At 40.8% G+C, this 26949-nt stretch overlaps 3 protein-coding genes across 4 annotated transcripts; all 3 read right to left on the bottom strand.

The window, feature by feature from the left end:
* Positions 1 to 743: 743 nt before the first annotated feature.
* On the bottom strand, positions 744 to 4339 carry gtf2a1l (general transcription factor IIA, 1-like). The gene is made up of 10 exons (XM_026309034.1): positions 4324 to 4339; positions 4074 to 4147; positions 3465 to 3566; positions 3183 to 3306; positions 2965 to 3014; positions 2517 to 2610; positions 1878 to 2419; positions 1268 to 1507; positions 982 to 1071; positions 744 to 879 (listed from the first exon to the last, which is right to left on the bottom strand). Exons 2-10 carry the CDS (start codon positions 4095 to 4097, stop codon positions 772 to 774), a joined length of 1374 nt encoding a protein of 457 aa, XP_026164819.1. The 5' UTR covers positions 4098 to 4147; positions 4324 to 4339; the 3' UTR covers positions 744 to 771.
* A 1541-nt stretch (positions 4340 to 5880) lies between these two features.
* On the bottom strand, positions 5881 to 13408 carry ston1 (stonin 1). Its single transcript, XM_026309032.1, has 4 exons — positions 13234 to 13408; positions 7742 to 9669; positions 7394 to 7596; positions 5881 to 7289 (listed from the first exon to the last, which is right to left on the bottom strand). Exons 2-4 carry the CDS (start codon positions 9594 to 9596, stop codon positions 7224 to 7226), a joined length of 2124 nt encoding a protein of 707 aa, XP_026164817.1. The 5' UTR covers positions 9597 to 9669; positions 13234 to 13408; the 3' UTR covers positions 5881 to 7223.
* A 688-nt stretch (positions 13409 to 14096) lies between these two features.
* Positions 14097 to 26751, bottom strand: ppp1r21 (protein phosphatase 1, regulatory subunit 21). 2 transcript variants are annotated; one of them, XM_026309458.1, is made up of 22 exons: positions 26169 to 26751; positions 24891 to 24959; positions 24417 to 24563; positions 24173 to 24274; positions 23908 to 24072; positions 23760 to 23818; positions 23123 to 23217; positions 22838 to 22890; positions 21468 to 21617; positions 21263 to 21364; positions 21093 to 21181; positions 20852 to 21017; positions 20639 to 20762; positions 19958 to 20085; positions 19212 to 19361; positions 18965 to 19057; positions 17931 to 18185; positions 17537 to 17572; positions 17270 to 17386; positions 16501 to 16599; positions 16279 to 16407; positions 14097 to 15673 (listed from the first exon to the last, which is right to left on the bottom strand). In XM_026309458.1, exons 1-22 carry the CDS (start codon positions 26226 to 26228, stop codon positions 15644 to 15646), a joined length of 2418 nt encoding a protein of 805 aa, XP_026165243.1. In that variant the 5' UTR covers positions 26229 to 26751; the 3' UTR covers positions 14097 to 15643. The 2 variants fall into 2 exon arrangements, with proteins under 2 accessions (XP_026165243.1, XP_026165244.1); XM_026309459.1 differs by having other exon boundaries at positions 20639 to 20731; positions 20881 to 21017.
* Between the last annotated feature and the right edge of the window lie 198 nt (positions 26752 to 26949).

The raw sequence follows: 26949 nt of genomic DNA, 5'->3' as shown, positions 1-26949 counted from the left end.
GACCCACTCGACAACATTGCCAACATGAACATGAAAACACATCAATAACAAAAACTAAGATCTGTCACTTGCATTTTTGGCTCAGAGAGCTGTTGCTGGAGCTGTCATACCAGCCTCTACCCCCTTTTTTTTTTTCAAACTTTTTTTTTTTTTTAAAAACATAGCTTCAGTGTTTATCAAGAAAAGTGATTTTGACAGCCAGTTTTGTCATTTACCAGCAAATTTGGATATAGCGGGCCACTGGGAATGTCTGTGTCGGTAGCAAAAAGAAACAAAACCCTCAAATCATATAAAAAAAAAAAAAAAAAAAAAAAACAAATGACAACAGCAAGAGTTCACTGAATGCAGCACAATAATAGAGTTCAGTGTATTTGATATTGGGATTAAAGGCAAAACATTTCAATATTTGAAAATCAAACAGCACAACAGGTACTTTCATAGCACCATGGTCATGGCAGAAGAAAACAAACTCCAGGCCAAATAACATTTCGCTCCACAAATAAAGAAAATATTGTACAACTTAAATTCATGCTGTTTGTCTTGGTAAATTTGATTCAAAACAACTGGCTGCTACATTGTAAATGACTTCTAGCATCGCTTTGATATTACATAATGAAAATAAAGTGATTTTTGTCCATTGGTGTTTTAACTGCCTGCTCTGTGAGCCATAATCACACCACCACGAGGGTTAAATACCATTTTTCTCTTTTAAATCATGGTTTCCTTTCTTTCCACATCATCGCCTGATCTCTTCAAAAGAACTAAGGCTCATTACCACTCAGCTTCCCCAACAGCTTTAGAGAACACATAGTCCTTGCCTCTGTAACACATTACTCCATCTTTCAAATGAAACTTCCAGCGGTTCTTACTGCGGTGAATCTGCAATAAGAAAAACATTGTAAAACAGTAAACGGTCAGTCTTCAGCACTGGGCTATGTTGAGAAGTCATTCCTAGGCAGTAAAGAGCTGAAATGTGCTTACTTTGTCATACTGGCAAACAATTACATTGTCGGTGTCAAAGAGATCTGGGATGTCCTGTTCGATCACATCGTCACCTGAATTCAGAGGATCCTAAGCAGCACACAGAGAGTCATGGGAAAGCAGTTGTTAAAACATGCACCTGGAATAAAACGTACTGCCTCCAAAACATGACTGATAAATGTCCTTTCTAGAAAATGAGATGCAAATCAACTGGAGTCTCATCATACAAATGTGTTTTAGTGGCAGATACTCACCTATGACTCATTAAAATTTATATCAAATTCACCTCTTCCTCTACATCAGCGATTTTATACGTTCCCTCGCTGTCGCTGCTGGAGGAGATGCTGGTGCATTCACTGCTTCCATCTCCTTCCTGCAGGGCCTTAATGGCCTCGGCGTTGATTATACCCAGAAAATCGTCATCTTCCAGTGGAACTCCCTCCTCCTCCTTGATGTCAGAGTTGTCTGGAGGACCATCCAGCTGAACGATGTCTGACAGTTCACTGTAGCTGTAGTCCAGGTCCAGCTAGGCAGGAATTGCAAGAAGCAGCATGAACAGTTATGTCATGATAATAATAATCAGAAAACTGAAGTCGGAGTGGGACTAACTGTGCTGTGGGGGGTTTCTTTGTGTGTAATTCCAGACTGTACACCTGAGCTGGCTTAGGTTGCAGCTCGCTTTGCTGCTAAACTACAGATTTAAGATTCAAATCTAATTCAAGTTAAGAACTCCAGCTACAACTAACTATATAATAACTGTGTTCACAGTCTCATGTAACTCTCAGCAAAAAGAAAATTTGTTTATTTCCCAAAATGTGAAACTATTCATCTCACAACATACACCTGTACCTCAACACCTGGCATCAGCTTCAAGAGGGAATATTTGTTTAAATTACCCCAAGAATAGCCTCAGACTGGTCGTCGCTCTTTCCAGACGCTAGAGTCCTCGCTCTTTTTGCCTTCTCTCTCTCCTCCTCAATCGCCTCTTTCAGGATGTCATCAATGTCTCTGGTCTTTAACTGTGCCGACTGTGTCAAAGCCCCCTCAGTGCTGATCTCAAAGTCTATTAACTGACTGCAGGGTGAGGCCGACACACTGAGGTTCACAGGTTCAGGTTGTGGACTTGGCTCTTTTTCTTCCAGTGCGACCTCTTGCTGTTGAGAGTGGACCCCCTGAAGCTGCGAGGCCCCACCAGGATGGGGGAGGCTGCTCTCCTGACGGGCGGGTAAATCGGCTTTTGGCTGTGACACCTGTGTGACAGAAGTAGATGCAACAGATGTCTCCACCTCCTGAACAGGAATGCTGTTCAGCTGGGTTGCAGCGGACTGAGGGACGGGGGCTTCTCTCCATTCAGTAACTTTTTTTGGAGGCTGGGATGCAGGTTTCTGAACTGGGGCCTGAGTTACCACCACAGGAACATTGACCTTGTAAAGTTGGCCTTAGTGAGATACAGAAGAGTGAAAAGTTATTCCTCCCAGTTAGTTCAAGCCAAGAATCAAACCAATGTAGATTCAACAGGTTAGGCCCTTGCTTACCAGAGGCGGTTTGCAGAGTGACTCCTGCTGGTATCTGCACGGGGTACGCTAACCCAGCATGCAGAGAAAACGTAGCAAGTGCTTCAGAGTTGTTCTGAAAATAAACATCATGGAAAGAGGAAAATATAATTCAGAATATGAAACAGTAACGATTCACAGTTACCTGCATCAAACCTTTAGCCTATGAATTAAACACTGTAAAAGGTTTGATTCTGAAAATATGTGGCTCTGGTCTAATTCCAGTGTGATACTGACTTTTCACATGAGGTCTGTCCAACACGTATCAATTTGAGCTGATGAAGTGAAAATGACTATGGAGGCCATAATAATTAGAATCATATTAAGAATTCACAACTAAATGTTACATTTAAAGATGAAATTTAAATGTTACTGAGTTCATATTGATTATTATTCAATTTGTACTACTGTAAAGCTTGATGATACTTGCCTTAACTGGAAGTCTGTGGATATTCTGACTTGCAGGGATCACAACTGAAGCTGTGAGCAGACACCAGAGCAGGTGATTTATAAAAAAAAAAAAAAAAAAAAAAAAACACTCCCGCTTCAGTCTCTCTCATAGTTAAAATACTTTAATACTCTGCATTACTTATCTTCATATCAGTTCAAATGTAAATGATTTTGATTAGTTGTGTTTGTGAGCAGTACCTGTGAGCTCTGGATCAGTCTGACTGTAGTTGACAGGGAGCTGGAGCACAAAGTTGGATGGGTTGAGATTGTTTTTCCTGAAGTCTTCCATTGCTTTTGACTGCATCATCTTTGACTCCCACAGCTGCACAGCAGAAGACACAGCAGTCTGTCTTCCTGGTATGGTGCATACTTCCTCACTAGATGATATAACTTTGCTGTAACTGACAACCTCATTCAAGTTGTGCATTATACTTATTTTATTTTTCTAAATGAAGCAACTTTACGCAGAGTATAACTCACTTGTTTTAAATCATCCAGGACGCGGTCTTCAAGCCCTTCATCCATGAAGAGCTCCCTCATAGTCTCAATCACATCATCGATTATGGACAAGTAAAGTTTGGCCTGCAGTTATTTCCAAAAACTTTGAGTCAAAAGCTGCTGAGCAGCTTGTTAGAATAAAGCCATAACTCACAATCTACCTGTGGATGTTTTTGTAATCAATAAACCAAACTCCATTTTAAAAAAATTGACTTTTCTGTGTTGCTGGCTGTTGTAAAATGTATTGTTACAAATATATGTATAAATTAGGATGTTTTCCCAACATATCTGTCACTCTTTATGGGCTATATATATAATACATCAGCAATATGTAGTTTCACAATATCCACTGTGAGAACATTAATATTTAAGACAACACACCGCACTGTGAATTAGAGTCAATTTAAAACTGAATCCATGTGAAAATCTCATTTTTAGATGGTGGTTGATTTAACAGCATGATAAATTAAAGTGCGCTTAATTATTCCAAATAAAGAGCTCGACATTCAGTCTAAATAGTCCCCAATTAAACAGGACAGTTTTGCAACCAGCCACCATGCGCCAAGCTAAGTAAAGAGCAGCTCTGCTTACCACTGGGCCTGAGTTGGTCAGCATGGTTCAAGGCAAAAATTACTTTGGAGCGGTGACCGCGGACTTCTGTCAAACTGGAAACAAGAAACACAACGTGAACTGTGATAACATCGAGCTCTTACTTTGCGCAGCAACAGGATCCTTGAGCTGATTGATAACGCGCACACAGGTGACAACAATCAGGCTTCACACACAGCCACGGCACTCCTACTAAAATAATCCCCACGCAGACACATACAGCCCCACTGACCTGTGTAATTGACTGGTCTCTCCGGTGTGGATCTACTGCCTATCTGAGCCCCTCCTACAGGTAAGCATGACCAGGGCTGGCCTCGTTTATGAAGAACTCTGGGTGTCTCCAAAGGAAAGCTGATTGGTTCAATTAATGAGCGCGCATGTATTTCATTTCTAATGAAGTTGCTCTGACAACCTGTAGCCGCTAGGTGTCGCTATATGGCCTGAACGTGCCAAATCAATTAGGAAAAATGTGAAAGCCATAAAACGAGACCTCTATGTTGCACAAATCTGTACCACAGCACATCACTGGATAATTCACAAGTCCTCTCAAAGTTCTGTGGATGAGTCTCACCAGACGTGTTGTTCTTTCAACAGTATAACAATAAGAGAAAATAATCATTTAAAAAGCCTTTTATAAGATCCCATCATTTTCAGTCTTAACTCTGTCGCACGTTTTAAACTGTCACATCATTACGTAAAATGTGGAGCTTTTCAAGAGTGAAAGGAACAAAATACCTGGACGGCCGTGCGTAATGCCGTGCGTAACGCCACTGCGCTCTGACGCGGCTCGGGTCATTTAGCATATATGATCCGCTGTCTTCAGATGCTGCAAAGATTCATTAAAATAGATGTTCATCTATCCATTGGGTGAAACTTTGATAAACAGAGTGTAACTTTGACCTCAAAGGCTAAAATGGCTCAGGTTGAGGCTTTAAGTATTGTCCCATCATCTGAAGAGGCAGTGTGAAAATGTGTGTAATTAGAGACATCTCTTGTGAAACAATAGTATTGCTGGTCTAGTTTACGACTGTCACGTTTTCTATTAGTGTTCAGCACTTTCAAAAAAAAAAAGGATTCCTATAAATCATGAGTTATTTATTGAGCAGCACCTACTGTCCTACCTCATCTCTGGGTGTCTCAGTCTCAGTCTTAACAAAACTTCCACGTGCGGCAAAATTGAGTTTGATTGTGCTTTTTTTGAGAGAGAGTTTGTTTCAGTCATAAAGTGATACTGCAGTGTTTCTGCATGTGAAGACTCTCCAGATTTTGGGACCACAACCAAGGCTTTGTGTGGGAGATCTGTCATAGTGAGGGGCCCAGTTTTAAAGCATTTTGCCACTGAAGCACAGCTTTCTGTACAAAAAAACAAAAAAATCACTTCATACCCTGACTGCATGGTACTGACAGTCTGTGCATTGACAGTGAACCCACCTCTACACTACCTGGATGAATTTAGGGCTTGTTGTTGACTGCACATAGCCAACAATGGGCTTTTTCTCATTTGTGTACTGCTTTTGTTTTACTGTGGCAAATCTTCAATGAGCACTCACTGTTTATAATGCAGGCTAGATTTTAACAATATGTCAGTACAGTCAGTCAACAATATGTCAGTGTCAAAATTTTGTGTCTTATTGAGTAACAGAGTTTATGTCTTGTCTACTAATTTAAAACAGATTTGGTGGATTGGGGACTTCGTTTAACAAGGTATAAACTCGTTCTTGTTTCTTTTCATCAAAAGTGAGTCAAACTGCAAGTTTTATGAATATCTGGGAAGAAGCACCATGAGTCATTCAGGTTTAATTCAGTTTTTACTCTTGATGCACATAATATCCAGCTTAAGCCAGGTACCTTATACATAAAAGTCATCACTGAAGGCTTTGTGGTTCACCATGAAGCTTCACCATTCTTTATATTTGATCCAACCTATTCACAGCCCAGAGGAAGACAGACATAATAAAGACTTGATTTGCTTAAATAAAATTACAGTCCAGAAAGCAACCTTGGTATAAAGTCAAAGGTCAGCTCGAGGTAAGCAACAAAAGTAATGAGCTGTATTCGTGTGAGAAAAGAGAAAATTAATTCCTCACTTTAAATAATGATAGCAGCCTATGTTGCACAGTAAATGTCAGACCTCATAGTATGTACTTTATGTATGCAAACATTAAGTCACAGGCAGTCAGTCATGTTTGTGTTGGGTTAGTTAGAAACTACTGTTTCAGTTTGTAAATGCTCTTTGTATTGAGCCAAAGCTTGACTCGTACTCTTCAAATAGGAAATTATTTTGTTACCTTATTATTCAACTACACTTGTAATTTGTAAGAAAAAAAAAACAAACAAAAAAAAAAAACAACTCACATCATCAGTGTTTCATTGCAGAGAATGCTTCCTAATTGGCATATGACTGGAGTCAGTCCAAACACATTGTCCTCATAGCTGTGATTAAGTCTCTTCAGGCAAAAAACTGCTCTGTGGAACTCACAGCGTAATGTGACCCACATTTTTTTGCCACTTACAGATACATCATGTTATCAACGTACAAGTTGCAAAATTTTGAGATTCAGTATGATTCAGTAATCAATGGCTCTGCCACGCAAGATTTACTACAAACATGGAGGATTCATACTTAAATTAATCACTATGGAAGTATCTGAAGTTTAAACATTGCTGGGCACCAGAGGGGCCTGATGCAAAACATCTATCCATAGCTTTTCTCAAACACAATGAATATTGCTCATTGCTTACAAGGTTTACCTCATACAACCTCAGCGGACATATTTTAAGGCTGCTGATCATTCTGGGGGGCAGTGCAGAAGATGCAAATGCAAGCTTATATACAGTACTAAGAATAAACTGGAATCTTACAGTTAATAAATCTATTAAATGTAAAGTGCTAGGCACAAGGACCATGTTAAATTGTTGATTAGTTCTACTCTCATTAAAGGATACAAAATCAGTTAACCTCCATAAGAAACATTATCAGGCTATGTGTAATTAGATGAATCTGACACCAGCTATAAGCAGAAAGTCCCACATCACCATCGTTTTTGTTTGTTTTATTCCTTTTCACCGTCAATATTTTGGCAAATACCCTGGACCAAAGGGTTAATGTCCTATTCAGAGTTTCTTTAATGATCACTGTGTCATACAACCAGATTGCCTGTGTGACTCTGTTTCAATCCATTTCTTCTCCACTTCCACCTAAAAAAAACAAAACAGAATTTGGTGAGTTAGGCTAATAAATAAATCAGTTCCTGCATTAAGGTTACTGGACACTATGAGCAAGTTATGATGAAGCTTCTTACCTGACAATGATAGCGTGTCCAACTGGTCACATGTTTCTGTGGCTGGATGTCGTTTGCAGTGCCCAGTGACTTCACCCTGGTCTGGGACACAACTGCACCCACAATTTCACATTCCATCGTGACAAATGGGTACCAGTCATTGGGGATCTCCTGATCAGATCCCAGCTCGAGCTTGCAGGAAAATGAATGGGGGTGATCCACTGCTGCAATGAAGAAAACAAAGGTCTTTTGTTTTACAACGGGTGGCCAACACACACACACACACACGCACATGCACATGCACACACACACAAAATGGTACGTTAGGGTGTGGTGCAGTGCTAAATTTTAATCTGAGAAATGTGTTACCGGTATTCTTGGCGGGCAGTCTATCAATCCTCCACACGATGGCTGAATATACATTCTCATACTTGACGGTGCCGATTGACACCTGCATGACTGGCTGTGAATCTGCAGCACTGACCGAGCCTAAGCAGGCGTTCCTGTTCATGCGGGACTTCAGTGACCTCTGCCGCAGCAGGGCGACTGTCTGTGTCGCTTTGACCCAGTCGCCTGGCACTGGCACACGGATCACTACATTCTCACACAGTGGGTGTGTATCAGATACCCCCATGAAGGAAAGGAAGGTGGCTGACATGTTTAGAAAAGCCTGGAGCTCCACATAGGCACCTTGCACTGTGACCACAGCTTTGATTGAGAAGGGAATTTCTGTGCAACCCAGAATCTTTGTCTTGTATCGCATCAGCTCCACCCTGCAGGCGTCAGGAGGTGAGAACTTAACCAGCCGGGACCTCTGAAACTCCATTTCATTCACACATTTGTGAAAATCGACATCAGAAATCTCCATCCAGAGTTCAGTGCCCTCCTCCGATCTATAGCTTGAGTCAAATAGCAGCAGCCCAAGATCATTGAGGGCAAGGAAACAATCCCCTAATCCATTCAGAAAAGCCAGACAGTGAATCTGGGTGAAGGCTGTCCGCTCTATGACTCCTCCACACTTATCCAGTTGTACCCAGATATGATCAGTGATCTGCAAAGACAGCTCCTGCTCCTCGTAGTGCCGCCTCTGTTGGTGGGGAATACACAATTTGAAGATTTCCTCTTCCATGGAGACAACCAGGTCCTCCATGTCGTCATGCACTGTGGAGCCAAACTTAAGCAGCTGCTCTACTTCTGCCTCATGACTAACCTCCAGCTTAGGGTGATAGCGTTTCTTTTCTGTGTAGGAGAAATGTTCCACCTTGACTGTGAGGACTTTGCGAGGCTCGCTGTAGCTTTCCAGTTTAAGATCAGAGAGTCTACATTGAGGAAGAAGCTGAAACTCCTTGAATGGCTTCTCCAGCCCTTTCTCATAGTACATCTGCAGCACACCCCCAGGTAACAGGCGCATATAGATCGGACCCCACTGTCGAGAAGACATGCGGTTCTTTTTTTCAGGGATCCTGAGCATGATAGGCCAGCCGTCTCGCTTCTGGCTACGAAACAGGCCCCGAGGAACGAAGTGAGATGAACTCTCGCTTATCACCTCATTCCTGCAACTCAGCTGCCGCTCCCTGTCTTTTTCTGTCTCTGTTTCGTGGTCTGTTTCTGCCTGTAGGCCTTGCAATTTGTGGCAAACATAGGAGAAAGAGCTCTGGAGTTCATCACGTGGAGGTTCGCTGCCGTCTTTGGTCCGAATAAAGAAACGTGGCAAGTTGTTTTCAGATTCTGAGTCTGAGGAAGAACTGCCCACATCAGCACTGTGTGTAGATCCATCCCAGAAGGGGTTATAGTGTCCTGAGTTCCCCTGGAAAGAAGGGAAGGGGTTTGGTCCATCTGAGGATTGATTAATGGACTCAGGTGCAGGAGAGGGAACAGAGGTGGTCGACGTACTGGACAAACTTCGGAAGAAGTCATTCTTTTCCCATGTGTTGGAGTGAAAGGGGGACATGCTGCTAGGAGCCTCACTCATTGGAGTGCAAAAGGGTGTGTTACATGGCACACAGGAACTTCCACTAAGACTTGAGTGGCTTTGAGGGGATTCCAGGGAACGACTGAAGCTCCAGGAAGTGTCCCTGATTGAAGGAAGCACTAATTTCAGACCATTGGGACGTGGTACTGATGCTTTGATAAGCTCCGATGACTGTAGAGGCTTCTGAGGTGATGATAGTGGTGTGCTGTCATCTTCAAATGTGACCCAGTTGGAATGGTTGGTAGAACACATGGCTGCAGAGGACCGATCAGTGGTTCAAAAAAGCAGTTCCTCCAGTGTTGTCTTACTTCAGAAACCTTAGCCTCTGTAAGAAAACACATCAAAACAATAAAATCATAACATCTTACAAGTAACACACCTTGAACAGATAGGTTCTCATTGAAAAGACTGATCTAGTCCACTTACAGCACTCACAATTCAATAATGGCAGAGAAATACAAGGAAATCTTAAACCTTGGGTCCTTGAATTAGTTGCAGTGATTCAGTACAGACTGTAGTAACTGAATTTATTCACTTTTGTGTCTTCTGCGCAAAATTCAGTAAAATGGCAGCTGATATAAATATATTTTTTGCTTTTCTTTATTTGAAGCATTCTTGCAAGTGGTGCATCAAAAACGATAAGTCTCTGGAAAACCGTTGATCTAAACCAGAAAAATCATTTGTATGCAGAAATTCTGACAGGCCAACACTGGGTTTCTCAAAGGGTTGTGATATACAGAGTCAGTACGTTTTAAAAGCTCCTGCTAAAGAAGAGGAGTGCCTAAAAAAAAAAAAGTTGAGGATAAATAAAAAGGTTGAGAGAAAAAAGAAATGCTCCCGTTTTCCAAAGGAGTGTGTGAAGTTCAAAGGTTTTGAATGCAAATCTATGGGGTAAATGTTCTAATTTCGACACACCGCGCTCTAAAATGAGCATAGACTAAATATTTCATTGCAAACCTGCTCTAAAAAGCGTGTGGGAAGAGTTAGCTTTGGCAGAGAAGGTCCTGTCTCATTAACCAGCAACTGTGAGGAGCAAGTATAATGTGGCTCAGCAGCTGGTACTGCACGAAGCTATGGAAAGGAACAAAGCTGGTTAAATCTGATTACACGTCTGCAGAACACTTTCAATTTTGAAATAAATATTGCTAAACATTAATGGCATTCAGGCTAGTTAATGAGTAAACATGCTGTAATCTTTATACAGTCTCAGAGTTCATTTTCCTGCTTCTCATTCACGATATGAGTTCTGATGTGCTGGCAGCTCTGCTCTATGTGACATGTGGCACAGAGACCACAGAAAAGTCACTTTCAAAAGGCTCAAACCTCATCTCCCCATACAAATCTTGAAAAAGAAAACTGAAAGCAGAACACTTCAATTACAGCCGCCCTCCTTCCTTCAAAATCACAGCCATGACTTACATGAAGGAGACATCCAGTGGCAAATTCCTCTAAGCTATAAATAAACAGGGAAGTAGGGGCTCTGGTTCAGGGTAGTGGATTGACATGTTCAGTCAAACACTGGAGAACATCTTTCTAATGAGAGGATGCTTGCAATGGCGCACAGACACTTTCACAAGTTCATCCCTCCTCTTCGACTTATTGAATCCCTCAGCTTTGGTTCAAGGGGACGGGCACAGAGAAGGATGAGTTCTCCACAGGGGTGACTGACAGTCTCTCAGCCTCATTTCCAGTCTGCAGTCTCTTCCCGGGCTCTCTAGCAGACGGTTCAGAAATGAGACGCTGCTGAATCTACAGAGGACAAAAGAATACATTCCCCACATTCCTCGGGGACAAGCAGAGCTTTGCACACAGGAAATACCAGCCTGCTCCATTTGTGTGAACTGACAGCAAATACTATCTTAATGTCATTTTATTTATTCAAAAAAATTCACAAATATTACAGGAAATAAATTCTGGTTTTTGTGGTTATTTATCACTGTCAGGCCTAACAGTGCCAAAGAAAGGACCTGGGGATTACAGCTTGATACAGTAATCAGGTACTTTGTAAACACATAAACCTGAGGAGTGACTTTTACATCTTCAACTTTATATCTCATTGCTATTATCAGCTCAAGACTTGGGATGAGACACCTCACGGGGTCACACATGTATAAAGTAATATAAGCACAAAAATTATAATACTAAGAAGAAGAGAAAGTTTTGAATATTTCTTGTACAAATATTGTACATGTTTGTTCCCAGTTAGAGTACTAACTAGAGTAAGTACTACAGCAAGGTAGAGTATTACAATTAACACAGTGGGTAATCTAATCCCCTGCTGTATATGGGTTTTATTATGACTATAATTAAACTAACCACTACACTTTCTGAAACTGGGGTAGGCAAAATAACATACACACCTCACGGACAATAACTTTGTCTGAAATCACTAAATCCTAATTACTGGGTCAAAGCGAGTCATGCTATGATGTTGAAAGAGGCCAGTCAGCGCTTTGACACAGGTAACACAGCTGCGTTAGAAACCAACAGAGGTCAAAGAACTGCTGGGCCATCAGACCAAAATGGCAACATCTGGTAATATGTTGTGTAGAAGAATACAAAATACAAAACACACCGAGAAACAAAAACAGAGAAACGTCAATCCACAAAGAGGAACAGCAAGCACGAGCTGAAACTAAATGATAGGGATATGAGAAAATGACTTGGAATCCACCTAATATGACCCTGACCAGTCACTAGACTCATATCTCTGATGGTCATTTGTTGCCAAATGACTGAGGAAGCTAAAGCGGTTTGAGAATAAAACTGCTAGACTCAAAAAAAAAAAAAAAAAAAAAAAAAACACGCTTTAACTTGACAGATAGATCCTTCCTGATGAAAGAAGACACGTTCCTGTTGGACTCTGGGTATTTCCTGTATATTCACAGTATACACTAGACAGTTTTCCTCATAAAAGCATGCAAACAAGCAAAATAAGATATTTGCTTCTACTGTTGCTTCCACTCTACTGACCACAATGACCATGTAATCTGAGCTGAAAATGTGACGACCCATTTTCACTCACATCCAAACAAAACAGTGGAGAAAGTGTTGGTGTGTTTTGTCTCATGGCACCTCCAACACAGTGAATGTATATGTACATTCACTGTGAGCTCCCTGAGTTTATTATAGAGATTTGTACCAGTACAGAAAAGTCTGACAAGAGGGGAAAAAAATGAATTGGAAATGGTTATATCTGCTGTAGGGATAAAAAAACAAAACAACAAAAACAACAACTTCCTACTATTCCACATTTCATTACAAACTAATCATAATCTCACGGAAAAAAACCTAACTATTCCTGCAGAATTTCGTTATAAAAAGGACACATCTGTATTTTTTTTTTTTTTTTGTAATTGTCAAAAATGTGCGCACAGGGCCAAACATCTGTGTTTCTGGTGAATCTAATCTACATGTGCAAATAAACTGTCTCCTTGTTGAAAACACTGTCGCACCGCATTCTTACAGCGTGGGGTCAGTATAGGCCGAGCGCCAGACCAACACACGAGTTACCGGTACAAAAACATAACTTTAGCGGCCCATGGCAACGCAGCCTGGTTGGTAAGAAAACAGTACCAGCGTGCTGTCATCCACAACAGAGCCAGGCCCCCGTCCCTCATACACAGGCAGAGGCCCAGCTCTGGGATCGGTTCTGCGCCATTGTTTTGGTGCGCTGAGTAAAGTTGTGCGTTAGTTTTTGTTGCTTTGCGCACGTTTCAAGGGGTGAGCGCAACCAAGCGCAACAAAGCGCCGTTCAGTCAAAACCGAGCTACGACTGACAAGAGGCATTTGTCCAAACACTTTTAAGTCTTTTCTAACGAGCCCTGAACTATCACAGCTCTCTCAACAACAGGCGTGAGTGCAACTGGAAAGAAAAAAAAATACTCACAAACGCGCAGTGCAAGTTCTGAAATTAAGGCCATGGCTTCTGTTTGGTGGACGCGTCTGAACTCTTATGTCGGCCGGTTTTGCTCAAAATGGCAGAGTGTAAATCCTGGGAGTTTTAACAGCGCAGCGCTTCCCCTCCCGAGCTCAGACGGACTGTCCTCCAGCGGGACACTGCTGCAACCTACTGCAGGGCTGCGTTCAAGGCTGTAGGAAATGTCACAATCAGGGGATGGGTGCGCACATGACACGCTACACAATACATACACAAAAATCATACACTTTTAGGGTAAATAATTACGTTAACGATTGAAGTAAAGTGAATAGTTCTTTATAAGGTCCTATTATAACAGATTAATTCAATGTCCAATGTAAGCAATTTCTATCAAAAAAAGTAAAGAGCAAGATGAGTATTGGGACCAACTTCTTGACCTTTCATTATGTTGATTTGCATTATCTGTAAGAAACTACTTTATCCTGTACTTCAGAAATATATAGACCAGTACAGCATTTCAGATGTTTTGGTATTTTACTAGTTCACTTTTCCAATGTTTCTTGCATTGGTTAGTGCTGCCTGTACGTCTTAAGTAGTGTACTAAAAGTGCACAAAAACAGTGAATTCATGTAAAATGACACGTTTCTCTTCCAAAACAAAGTGACATCATGCATTATTCTTCCAGTTCTCATATGTCCAGCTGAATGGTGTGGCCTCATTTCCCAGTGGTTAGGGTGTGTTAAAGGCTGTTTTACAATTATAGACAATTTAAAATCCCACTCTCCTCCAACTCCCGGAAATGCAGCACGAAGTTAGGTCAGAATGAAAGGATTATTGATACCAGGGGAATCTAAATACATGAAGCATTTAAATGTTGAGCAAGCTCTTTATTTTGTTTCACATACTTATATGTGCTTTTGAACAGGTTAGGCTGTTATAGTACAAGTTTTATTTTTCAGATTATCAGTTTAAGGGGCGTTGGCAGACCTTTGCGATCAAAGGTCTGCTGACAGGTGGGGACTGCAAACATGAGATCTGAATGAATTGTTCATAACCACTGATGGGCTTTACCTCCATTTAGCTCATGCCACTACAAGTCTTTTTTTTTTTCTTTTACACTGTTAACTTAAACTGCACCCTGCCATGACTCATAGATCAGGTTGTCTAAGCACCAGTTACAGTATGTGCCAACCCCTCCATGACACTTCCTATTATCAGGCCTTATAGGAGACACCCAGAAAACTAGCTGCAGATTCAATTTTCCAGATTTTGTGGAAAATAAAGTTTTGTAACTTCTGAATAAATGCCTTCTTGTATACATGTTTTTTTGGGGTTTTTTTTTGTTTTTTTTTACAAATTATACAGTACAATTATATCATGATTTCAAATGAGCGTATATTCCTATTAACCCTTTTTATCCATACATATTTCAACATGAATTTAAACATTTGTGCTACACCAGGCTTCCGAGTGGACGTCCACACTTAACTTTAGTGAATAAAATAAAACTACTGTAAAAGTAACTTCACAAAGACAGACACATTTTACAAGCTCTGACTTGTCCATCCTAACCTTTTTTTCTAGGTGAACAGTTAATCTGCTTCAAGGCATACATGTTTGCATTTCACTGTGGCCAGACGACTTAAACATTTCCAAAATGATGAATGCAATGTGTCTATTGTAGTTGTTCCTTCAGGTTTTAAAGCCCTTCTTTACAGAAGCTTACAATATACACATGTATTAGAAGGGGTATTATGTTGTACGAAGACATATGGGTCCTTGGAAACGCACAAATATTTTCAAATTTGATCTAAAAATATCTACGTGTAAAAACAATAATCACATGTTGTAAAGCCTGGTGCCACAGTCACACAATGACAACACCGCACACACACACAGCCATACCATCATTTACTATGTTTGCCTGCTCTCACAGATAAGCAGCAAGAATGCGCAGTTTCGTTTTCTCTCACACAAACATTAAGCTGGAAAAGTACACATACTGATCAACAGGGTTTGGTCTTTTCAATCTTGACTTCAGCGAGCGTTATCACCTTTCGACTTTCAGCTGTTCATCTTTCCCTGTCCCTTCTGGGGAAAAGCTGTTTTACTCCCACCCTGCTGTGGCCAAAATGTCAAGCAGCAGCTTCCCATATGTTTTCAGAAAGCATTTTTATTCAATTTTGTTACGTTATAACTGGTGCTGTAACAAAGTAAAGGGAAAAAAGAGGTTCAAGCCTCCGTTCAGTTTGTTTGTATTGCCACTGCCTGTAAGTGGAGGAATCTGAGACTCGTGTAGCGATCCTGTGGTTTGGTGACAGTTGGTGTACCAGAATGCTGCTGTGGGACTCCGCAGTCCAGATCTTCCCTCAAGGTGCCCTTTGTGATGCCAAAAGAAGCCAGAGTTTTGAAGGCACCTCTACCGACCTTTGTTCTTTTTGGCATTTCCCTAAAAAAAAAAAAAACAACACGTAAGCTCAGTCTTACGAAGTTACATGAGGTCATCTAGGAATGGTAGAAAATCTAAAAGTAATGTGTTGCCTTTAAGGGCGGTATGCTGAGATAGCACCAATCTGTTTTGCATTCTGTTGCAGAAAAACATGCTGAGGCCGGTGTCTGGACCTCAAGAGAAAATCACTACTTCAGATCACTGTACATGTTATGTCCTGCAACTTCCCACCATGCAGCCATCTGTGAGCGCACATGAAGGAACATGCACACATAAAACAGGCCTCTCCATTTTTGCAGCTTTAGCTTAACGACTTTTTCATATGGCTTCAGCAGGTGCTTTTCCCATCAGATCTGGCAGCAGCCGCAACACCTCCGATGACCTCACAGTTCACCTCATAACTGGTACTAACATTACATTTCAATGCGAAGCCTGATATGGTCCTTCACACTGCCTGAAGCCAGTAAGTTTTTTTTAAAGCACTCCTCTGTAGTGAATGAGCTTTAAGATTTATTTATATGGGACTAACAGTCTAAGTAAACCAGAGAGGAAGCGCTTGAAAGGAAAGTAAGCAAACACAAGAGAACTGTGTGTCAGCATTGTACCTTGCTGCCCAGTTTGAGTGTGTCAATTTCCTCTCTCTGCTTGCTCAAAGTGTCATTCATACTACACAGGTGATCACTCATCATGCTGAGTTGGTCTTCATAGCTCCTCTTAGTTGTAGTCAGCTCATCCTGTATGAAGGACACCACAGTGACAATGTGTTGGGCGGAGGAGGGTATCTATACTTAGACAGCAAGCTCTTTGGTAATGAAACTGCATTTTACCTGCAAGTGTGTGATTTTCTGATTAGCCAGTTTGACCTCCTCGCTCAGAGTCTCCCGTGACTTTTCTGCAATGGCTAATCTCTTGGCCAAAGCTCGACACTAAAGAGGGAAAAACGAAAGATAAACAACTGCTGTACCCAGATAGGATTAATGCATGCCTAGTGCACTTTACAAATCTGTTTCAAAAGCTGCAATAAAAGGAGCTATTTCTTTGAGTAATGGGGTATATTTAAGGACAGTGTCAAAGGTAAATGCAATGGGAAAAAGTGACAGTTTAATAGCTGAGACACTGCTTTAATATCAGGTGCCTTCCTGTTGCTACGATACAAAGAGGATGACTGACATCACAGTTAGTCACAATGCGACAGGGTGTCATTAATCCAGGAGTCCACATTCAGATCAAGCCTTGTCATTATAAAAATGTTAGCTGCCAGTTTCGCAGTAGAAAAAGGAAACACTTGGTAATAATGGAAGTGAAGAAGCATTTCCTAAGGACAAAGTATCAAGGCTAACTCCAGTCTCTGTTCTCAGGCAAATTAAAAAAGGGGATAAAAATAGTTATGGAATGATTATAAGGAAGACAAACATGCACTAGAATGAGGCAAGTGGCTTCGAGGCTAACTGTATTTGGGCATTTAGTAGAGATTTTAAAGAGTTTCTATATCTTCCCAGAGGACATGCAATGTTAAAAAGGCTGTGAACTATAAAAAGGTCAGTTGTTTGCTAGAAGAAGATGTTACTGAGATTAACATTCTAGTAAGGCCTTCACCTCAGAGTGAAAGTGCACAGCTTTGCTGTCTGAAACCTGGAGTTGGGTGGTGAGCTCTGCTACTCTTGTCATGTAGTGAGTCTTTATCAGCTGCTCCCTGGACTCCTCATCTCCCACCTGCAAACACAGACATTACATCCAGATCATTAGCATTTTTTCTGACTTTGGGAAATATCATGAATTCTAATACTGTCTTAAATGATAGATTTCATATTTAACGAGCTCTTTATTTAAATATGTTAATTGGTTAAAAATATGAAAACTCACATGCTCAACAGTAGGTGTTGTGCACAACATACCAACCTAGATAAAAGAGATAAACATGTCAGAAACTTCATGTAGATCAAGTGTTTCAAACCCACTTTAAGACAGACCTGCAACACCGCTAGGACAACTGAGCCAAGTAACAGATATTATCCTTAAAGGCTAGTACACAACACTCTGGGTTATGACTGCACTGACTTGTAGTCAGTATTCTTCTATTCTGCCACATCAGCACATTGGAAGTCTGAGTTTTATTAAGCAAAAACCTGCTAAGTGGGGGAGCTACAAGAAAAGAACAATGATACTCCCTTTGTTGAAACAACTCAGACACCATTGCCACAGGCAGAAAATATCTTCTCAAAGTGAAAAACAAACAGCAGCAGTAGAGTGAGTGTACCAGGCTGGTGCACAACGTGGTCTCTTTCCCTGCAGTTTTTTGCTCTATCTCTGCTTCCTCATGGCTCTGTGCGAGCGTGCTGGCTGCAGCTGCATGTGAATTCGGACTTCCCGCTAGTACTGCTGCGAGCTGCACTTCCAGGTCTGCAATGCGCTGGTTCTCCTTTTCCAAGCGCACCTTCCCCAGCTGGGCCTCCAGGAGCCAGTGCTCCTTCTCCTGCTCCAGCCGAGCGATCTTCTCCTGACTTTGCTGCACCTGCAGGAGATGTATATATATAACTATATAACTGAGCAGTTTGTCTTATATATAGTCTTTTGGTAGAGCATTTTAAAAATAGATCTAGATTTATCTGAGACTAAACAGAGACAAAAAAGAAAATATAGAATAATTTCTGGGCCACTTTAGATGATGGAACTGCTTCTTTTGGCCAAAGCCCAGCAAGTTTTATTCATATACATTCATTTTATGATTTTGTACTTGTGATGCATTTAAGTAGCTTAATATGGACCAAAGAGACACATTTATAAAATAAAGAAAGAAAACAGATAGTTTGAGCTCAGCACAGAATATGCTTGAACCTACTGGCCATGTTTCTCAATTCTTCACAGTCTGTCTCCAGGGAGCATTTGTGTGGGACATATATGAAATATCACACCGACTGTGTTGTATTATTTGAAAACAGAGATTTCTAATCTTGCTAAATAATTTCTGTACTTTCCTGACAAACATTTCTATGTTCCCTTTATTTTCACAACACCCACTGAGATGTTTCCAGTTATCTTTGATATGCAGCTTCTTCTTTAAAGTGATCAAAACAACAACGCTACACTGAAAATAATTGGCATGTGGAACCAATTCTGATTTTTATCTGTTATTATACCACTGCATTTAGAGCTAGCACAGTGAGTCATACATTGTAACATTGTCCATATGACAATAAGTATTTGGTTGTAGCTCTTGGCCAAACATAACTTGCTTAAATTAGTCAATTCAAACTAACTAACTAAGTAGAATTTTTTATTCAAAGGTCATACCTGTTGAGTGAGGCCCTCCCTGCTCTCAGTGGAGCTGGTAAGTATACGACGGTTTGACAGAGCCTCTCTGTATGGAACAGACTTTGGCCTGGGCTGAATAGGGAAAAAAACAAACTTTATAAAAATAATATTCGTTTAATATATTTAAAAACTCTTGGGCGGTGGGCAGAATGTTTGAAATTGTGGGGGTTTGAACTGCAAAGCCCCGGGTACCTTTTTTCCTGGCATATTTCAAGCGGACACAAACCTTTTTAATGGCACAGATATAGGCAGCTGCTTTCTTTTTGTTGGCCAGCATGCACTCTGCTTGCAACGGGTTGAGGCCTAATGTGCTGCCTCTTGGACTGTAGCCTGATGATGTGAAGAAGTCCAAGTTGTTGCTGAAGAAAGTGGCAAGCTGCAACAAAACTGTGATATTATGTCTCATATCAAACAAAAGAGAGCAGAGCATTAATTAAACACATACATTTGCAGATACTGAGCATACTGTCTAACCACAAATTAGCTAGCTGTGTTTACAGCACAGAAATGATTCCACCACCAAGTGTCCAGAATAACAAATGTCTAAGCAATTAAGCTTTTGCCTGCACAGATGATCACTCTGGAAATTCAGCTCACACCACACATTGTGTGCCAGTGTGTTCAATGCTGCAACCCAGCGGACTATGCCTCCCATCAGCACACACGTCTCAGCCAATGGTTCACTTGGTTCACAGAGAAAAATCATTTAGCGTTTTCTTCTATCTGGGGAGCAGCTGTATAAAATGTGATTTGGACAGTATCTTTGAACATTTAACCACTGTCCACCTGAGTCCTGCCATTCTGTGTACTCACACTGGTGTCATATTACCAACATTATCCAGTTGCAAGAAAAACTCACTACTACTTACAATTAAGCTTTTATGCATTACAGCAAACAAATAACACAAAGCACTTGAACATACATTACAGGAAAAATAAACCTGGCTGCAGCCTGCCCCCTATTGGCTGTACCTTGCCAGTGCTGCTGGTCAGTGAGCCCAGAGATCCCAGCAGGCACTCTGTGGTGGTACTGAGTTTCTGGGTGACAGTGGGAAGCTCCTGCTCTAAGCTGGCCTTCTGGTTGTAGTGCTTCGACATCTCTGAACACACAGGAAGGAAGCAGAACAGCAGGAGATGTATTTAAAGTATATGCCAGCTTTGGATCCCTTCTTCAGCTTCAACACTAGATGCCATCTTTTGACACCAAAGGCAGCTGGTTTCTGACATCCTCTTACAGTTTGTGTGCAAATGATGTGACACATTTTCACAATGTATTCATATGATAAAAACCACATGTCTTTTGTGTATATTTGACCACAATCAATGCCCCCAGCAGAACCATGAGAAACAGACAAAAGGTAGTCATTACATAAATTTTCACTCCACAGCCTAAAGTGTCATTTATACAAAAGCGACTCTTCCCTGCCAGAAAGCACTAAATTATACTTCCATTTGGCACCACAGTGTGGCACTCACTACACTAAAACCTCTTGATATTTACTCTAAAAATGGGTTGGTGGGTATTGTTGTGAAAACAGAAAATGAGCGTGACTTTTATGAATGGTGGGAAGTTACAGTTACATTAGGAAATCGTCGTGCTACATCATGCTGGTGAATTGCTTTGGGTTGAAAATGGTTCACAGTGCTGCTCACCTACAACAGCATCATGAAGACTGTGCAGGCAGGCAGCCAGCTGGGTGAAGACAGCTGAGGTGCTGCTCTGAGCCATGGCATCCTGCCGAACACCTGAGACATCGCGCACACACACACAAAAAAACTAGTACACGGAAAAATACAGTGATTGACAAGAATTCGTAAAATAATCCTTTCAGTGAACCATTAACTGGAAAAAATGACAGAGCTTACAGGCAAATAGAGCTCAAATGTTAACCTACTGGGTAAGGCCAAAAGGTTAATGTAGTTCTGGAGTTTCTCAAATACAGAAGTTACTCTCTTCATGTCACTCTGCAGCTCCTGGTTTTTTGCAGTAAGAGCAGCAGTACAAAGAGGTGCCTCGCACTCTTCCTCCAGACTGAAAGGAAAAGAGAAGATAGCCATCAGCATAAGCTCCTCCACTCTATTCCTCTATCATACTCACAGCACTGACCTTTTCAGCTGATAGGGGAGAATCTTTTGCAGAAAGTGGGTATATGAGGAGAAGTTATCAGCAAAGGTCTTCAGTTTGATCACAGTTTCCTTCAATTGAACAACAACAAAGCAAAATTAGTGGCTGATTATAAACGAGTGATCCAATGTTCATGTCCCAAAACCACTCACCAGTACAGTGACTGTGTCCTCTGTGATGCTTTGGTATAACTGCAGAAAGCTGTCCTCCAGAGGGCGCACATAAGCTGCATTCTCATGTAGATACTGAGAAAACTGAGGGTAAGAATAATTACACTGATTACCACTCCAAATGTAGAACCACTGTCTGATCTTACATAATACACATTAGATGTGACACATTCTATGGTTTCCTTACCCTCTGATTAAGAGGGGAAATGGGCTCAATGGAGGAGTCCAGAGGGTAGATGTGCACTCTCTGCTCTGTGTAGGAGTGGAAGTTCAACAGAGCAGCTACTAGGTCCTGAATGAAGCTCAGAGCCTGACCTGCCACATCTCGGGCCTTTAGCTAGATCCAGAGTGCACACAACCCACAGATCACAGTGTTAGTTCTCTTGCCTGGACTCTAAAGCTATATGAATAAATTTATGACATATGAAACAAAACAGTTGCCGCCAAAAAGAACACCAGGGCCAGTTCGATTGTGTTAGATGTACAATGAAGTCATGTGGGTTTAAGACCAAAAGATGAACAAGAGAGGAAAGACTAATTCTAATTCAGTAAAAATATTAAAAGATAATTTAAATTAATATCTAGTTGCACATTCCTTGCTTGTAATAAATACATCAAGGACTCACTGACCTCACCAAATTGTTGGTTCATTCTTTAAATACGCTTCTCCAGACTTTTATTGCAGTATCCTTCAGTTGTTGTTTGGTTTGGGGGTCTCTGCATTTTGTGGTATGGCCTCTATATTTATGCTCATGAAGTCACAGTGAATTGTTATACTTTCACCTCTGCTCTGTAGAAGTTGTGTTTGGGTTTTTGCTCACAGCTCTTTTCCTCAGCTGACCTGTTCTCTGCATGCTGCGCACTACACCACTGGCTTCTGTTTTTTTCTGGACACTAAATTGTGGTATTAGCTGGCAGACATTCCCTATTGGCTAGCTTCTTTCCCATAGAGAGCTCTGTTGTCTTCTTGTATAATTATTATTTTAAACAACAAATACAGTCTTCACAGGTACATTCCAAGGCTAAAACTAAAAGTAATCATTTAAAGCTATTTATTGTAAACAATCAACAAAACGCTTGTCAGTAACATGGTCCAATACTTTTGATGACTTGAATTTGTGTGATCTGACACAAAGGGTCCTAAGTTCTCTGTTGTTTAATGTATCTAGATGTAAATACCAGGAAATAAAAACTGAGCTTTCATTTCATAATGACCCTTTGACCTAAAACCAAAATGTCTTCAGTTTTCAGGAAAAGGAAAATGAACTGGACCTGCTGTTCCAACACTTTTGGAGGGGACTATAAACAGTTCGCTTTGTGATTACTAGAGTATTACAGTGTCCTTCAATATTCATTAATAAATATTAATAAAAGAGTCATGGAAGGTATAAGTTCTTAAATAATATTTGTTCAATTCAAGATGTGTACAGCAGTGAAATCTCTTAATTTTAAAAACAAAAAGAATAAAGATTGTAATCACTGGAGAAATACAGACAGACTGTAACTCTATATTAACAATCCACCCTGTAATGCAGGGATTTTTTTTTTTTAACTCACCTGGTGTCTTCGATTGTGTGGTGGTACATTTAAGCTGTTGTAGTCACTAAATTCTGCAGGATGAGAGAGAAGAGCAGTTAAACCAGAGCAGATCCTCAGGCTTTATTGACTTGGCCAACACAGATTTAATGGTTTAGTCTCCTGCCTTCAATATTACAGTGTGGTATAGCATTTCACTATTTACTCCTAGCCAGATTGCTGTTAAGGTATCTGTGACAGACATGAATAGATGCCTGCTATGTGACAGATCACTTGTGTCCAAGTGGCTCAGTGTCAGATACTCACTAGTGTCATTGAAGGGCACTTTCTCCTGGATAACACTGCTGCTTTGTTTCACCTGTTTGTTCAGCTCTGACTGGCACCGCCCCAACTGCTGCTGACTGCAGAGAGAGACCCAAAATTAGTTTGAAAAATGCCTTTTTAATGCTTTCTATTTGGCCAATCAGCTTAGAGTGCTATCCTGTGTAATTCTAATACAGTAACAGAATCGCATACACATAGACAAAATTTGTACTTAGAAATTTTAGTTCAAAATATGTCAGATACAAATTAAGCCTGGAATACATCTAAATGGAGTGTATGCAAATAAATCATAAATAAATATAATTCTTTAAAATTAGGGATGCTGGTTATCTGAGAATTTCCTAGATCTTTTCTGATGCTGACATAAGAGATATTTTGTTTTGCTTCTAGCTGTGTTTATTCAAACCATGTTGGTACTATATACAGCATGTATGCATACTTTACACTAAAGTAGTTTTGTGTGCATATTGTCCTTGGTGAATTAATGGGTAAAGCCAGTGATTTTCAATGTTAAGCACCTTGTGGATTCACACACCCAAAATTCATTGCTGGTTGTGGTCTCATTATGAGATTAGTGGAACAATAACAACTAAATACAGGTAAATACAAGTAGCTATACCACTCTTCTGTTCGTATTCTGCACTCTTTTGCTTCTCTCTCCAGAGTCTGTGTTTTCACCTACCAGAAGAAATAAGAAATACATGCATTTTAATCAACTTTATTAAACTGATAATCCAAGTTTATCCTCCACCCTAGGTTATACACACCTCTAGACGCGCTTTATCACTCTGCAGTCGCTCAATTGTTTCTGAGTACTTTGCGGTGAGTCCATTCACAACAGTTTGGTGCTGTTCCGAGTCTCTCTCCATCTCCTCTAGACGCGTCCTCAGCTCAGCCTCCTGCCTCCTGTGCTGCTCATCTGCTTCATAGAACTACACAGCAAAAACCAGAGACATCACAAGTATGCCAGCAGTTGAATTTTAAACATTCTATACATAGAAAAGGTAGACAACAATATAAACAGCCTCTTACTTGAATATGAAGTCGCTCATTTTCTTCTATCTTTTTCTGAAGGTCCTCATCAAAAACACTCTTGGTCTGTAGGCTGTGTTGTGAGGGAGAATCTCCTTTACTCTAGTGGAGTTAGAAAAAAAAAAAGGCCTAAGCAGTGGGGTAAAGTACAATCATTACTGAGTTAGCAAATTTCATAATCACACTTAAAACTACAAAACACAGGCAATCCAAATCCAGCTCTTGAATTTCCCCTCATGATCACCTTCCCCTTTTTGCCCTTGGCTTCACTGGCGGCTAGCTCTTCTTGCAGCAGCTCCACCCTCTTTGCCAACTGCTGGTTTCTGAAGCTGAGACTGTCCATCTCCTGCTCCTGCTTCCTCAAGCTTTGGTCCCTCTGCTTCAGCTGCTCCTGATAAGGGAAGAAAATAAGTATAAAGACATACAGTACGAAGGCTGTACATGTCTGATTATAAATCAATGCATATAGCATATCAGGGCATCTAAATTGTGATGATCTACCTCCACGCACTGTTGCACAATTTGGAATATTTGGAAAAAAAATGCTCATTGGCAGAGCTGTTGTCGTGTAACTTCTACATAATTAATAGAAACATTGTAAAAGGTTCTAGTCATATCTAGCCATTTGAATTTGTTTAGGAAATATAACAATTTAGGTGTCTGTAACACTTATTCTTGGCTGTGATCATAGTTATTTTGTTTTTATAAGTCACTTTACTTTAAGCGAGGAAGAATTGGCCTGTTCATCCACAACTGCCTTCTTCAGCACCTGATTCTGGGCTCGGAGCTGTAAAAACATAAAAAATGTTGAGATGCGAAACATTGCTGAAGGTCTCAAACAAAAAAAATAAACAAATACTGCAGTATAGTTGCAGTGTGTCTTTACTTATGTTCAGTGCTTATGCTTGTGAGTCACTGCCTTTTTTCATCTTATTCCACACCAAAACATTTCAAACTCAATACTCTTTACTCGATAGCTAGTGCCCTTTAAACACATATTTTAGTAAGCACAATGGCGCTATGTGTGACAGTTACATAGTCAGCACTTTCTGTGCAGGATATGGTGCTTGGCTAACAGGGAGATGAGAGTTAAAGAGGAAACAGCACTCACTCCCTGTGCTTTCAGCTGACACAGGAACAAAGGGCATATTACGAGGCACAAGAGAAAACACAGAGACACAGGCTTTACTGTCGCACAGCTGTCACTGCTAAAACCCCTGTATCACATAGGTTGTTGTCAAAATGTGCCACATCAGGGGAAAACAGTATCACAGGAGGTTGACCTGATTGATATTTACAAAAGTAAAACATTTAGAACATGAGTAACTCACAAACAGCATAAACATATTGAAATCTTAATCATCTGGAAATTTGTGCATGTAAGTTAAAACACACCAAGACAAACACAGTCCCTCGAATTATTTAACGCTAGTCCAGTTAGACAATCGTAAATATCATGGACACATATAGTGACTCACATGCTGCTTTAATACACCTTTTTACTGTGACTACAGCCTGGCAATTTCATTGATGATGTTTAAAAGGTTCTGCTTTGGATTAAGTGTTGTAGTGTTCAACTTTGTGGGCATTTTAGAGGCTGCAGCTTGTGCTGCTGTTAACCTTTACTTCACTATAACGAAAAGAAATATTATTACTGTGTTGATATTTTATATATTTATTGTGTTTATAGAAATGGAGAGGGAAGTGTATTAACGGGTCTTAGTGTGAGACAGCTCAAGGCCACAACTTAAGCTCCTTATAATGAGCACAAAGTTCAGACCTCTCTTAATCAAACAGTCTGTTATCTAGACTGTTAGATGTCTTTATTAATTATGACGAGGTGTAGCTACGGCTTTACTCCAACACATCTGACCAACGTTATCTTGTTAAGCTCGCTAGAGCCAATAAAACGTGGCTAACGCTAGTAACACTTACAATGACAACTTGTATTTCTCAGCATTAAATGAAAAAATACAAAGTTGGCTGAGTAATTTACCTTGGAGTACTCCTGTGCCAGCTTGGTGTATTTTGCTTGCAGGTCTGTAACGTTAGCCATGGTCGTTATTAACCGTTGGTGCTGGGTAATGTTAGCCTAGCTAGCTCGGCTAACTAGCTTGTCCAGAGTCACTGCTTAAACTGAAATATTGATGTGGACACAGTCCCCCGGGCTAACTCAGGCTGGCTAGTGCAGGGTGGTCATGGGCTACTAAAACTGACCTCGGACACATTGTGACAGAGGGACCGTCATAAAGAACCGGGTGGTTGTCATCTGATTGACGCTGTTTTATGAAGCCGGATGCTTTAGCACTGTTAGCGAGGAGACCGTTAGCTAGCTGACTAGTCGACGGCTAACTAGCCATGTAACGTAGCAAAACAAATCCCGACACCGAGCAGCACATGTAGGTCAGAGCTATCTCACAACAGCCGTGTCACCCGCCGCGTCCGCAAATCGTATTAACGAGTGGGTGTAGATGCTGCTGCGCTAGTAAAGCAGCTGTGACAATCCGTTAATCTGAAGAAATACTTTCATTTTCTAAGCCGCAAAATCCTCCTCGAATAAGAGGCGGACAGAGACATAAGCACCCAGGTCAGAGTTCAACCAACAACACAGCAGTGAGGCAGTGTGAGAACGGCGCCCTCTAGCGCCCGAAGGTCTTCAAAGGTAGATCAGATCACCTAGACCTACACCTGAGTATAGCTTTGAACGAGCTAAATCACTTGCACATAGACAGCAGCGTTATGTATTATTATCATTATGTGTTTTTCTCATTATTCTA

Source organism: Mastacembelus armatus, chromosome 15, assembly GCF_900324485.2.
Source record: "Mastacembelus armatus chromosome 15, fMasArm1.2, whole genome shotgun sequence".
Taxonomy (NCBI): Eukaryota; Metazoa; Chordata; class Actinopteri; order Synbranchiformes; family Mastacembelidae; genus Mastacembelus; species Mastacembelus armatus.
Note: the sequence above shows the minus strand (reverse complement) of the source record. Positions and strands in the feature narration are given on the sequence as shown.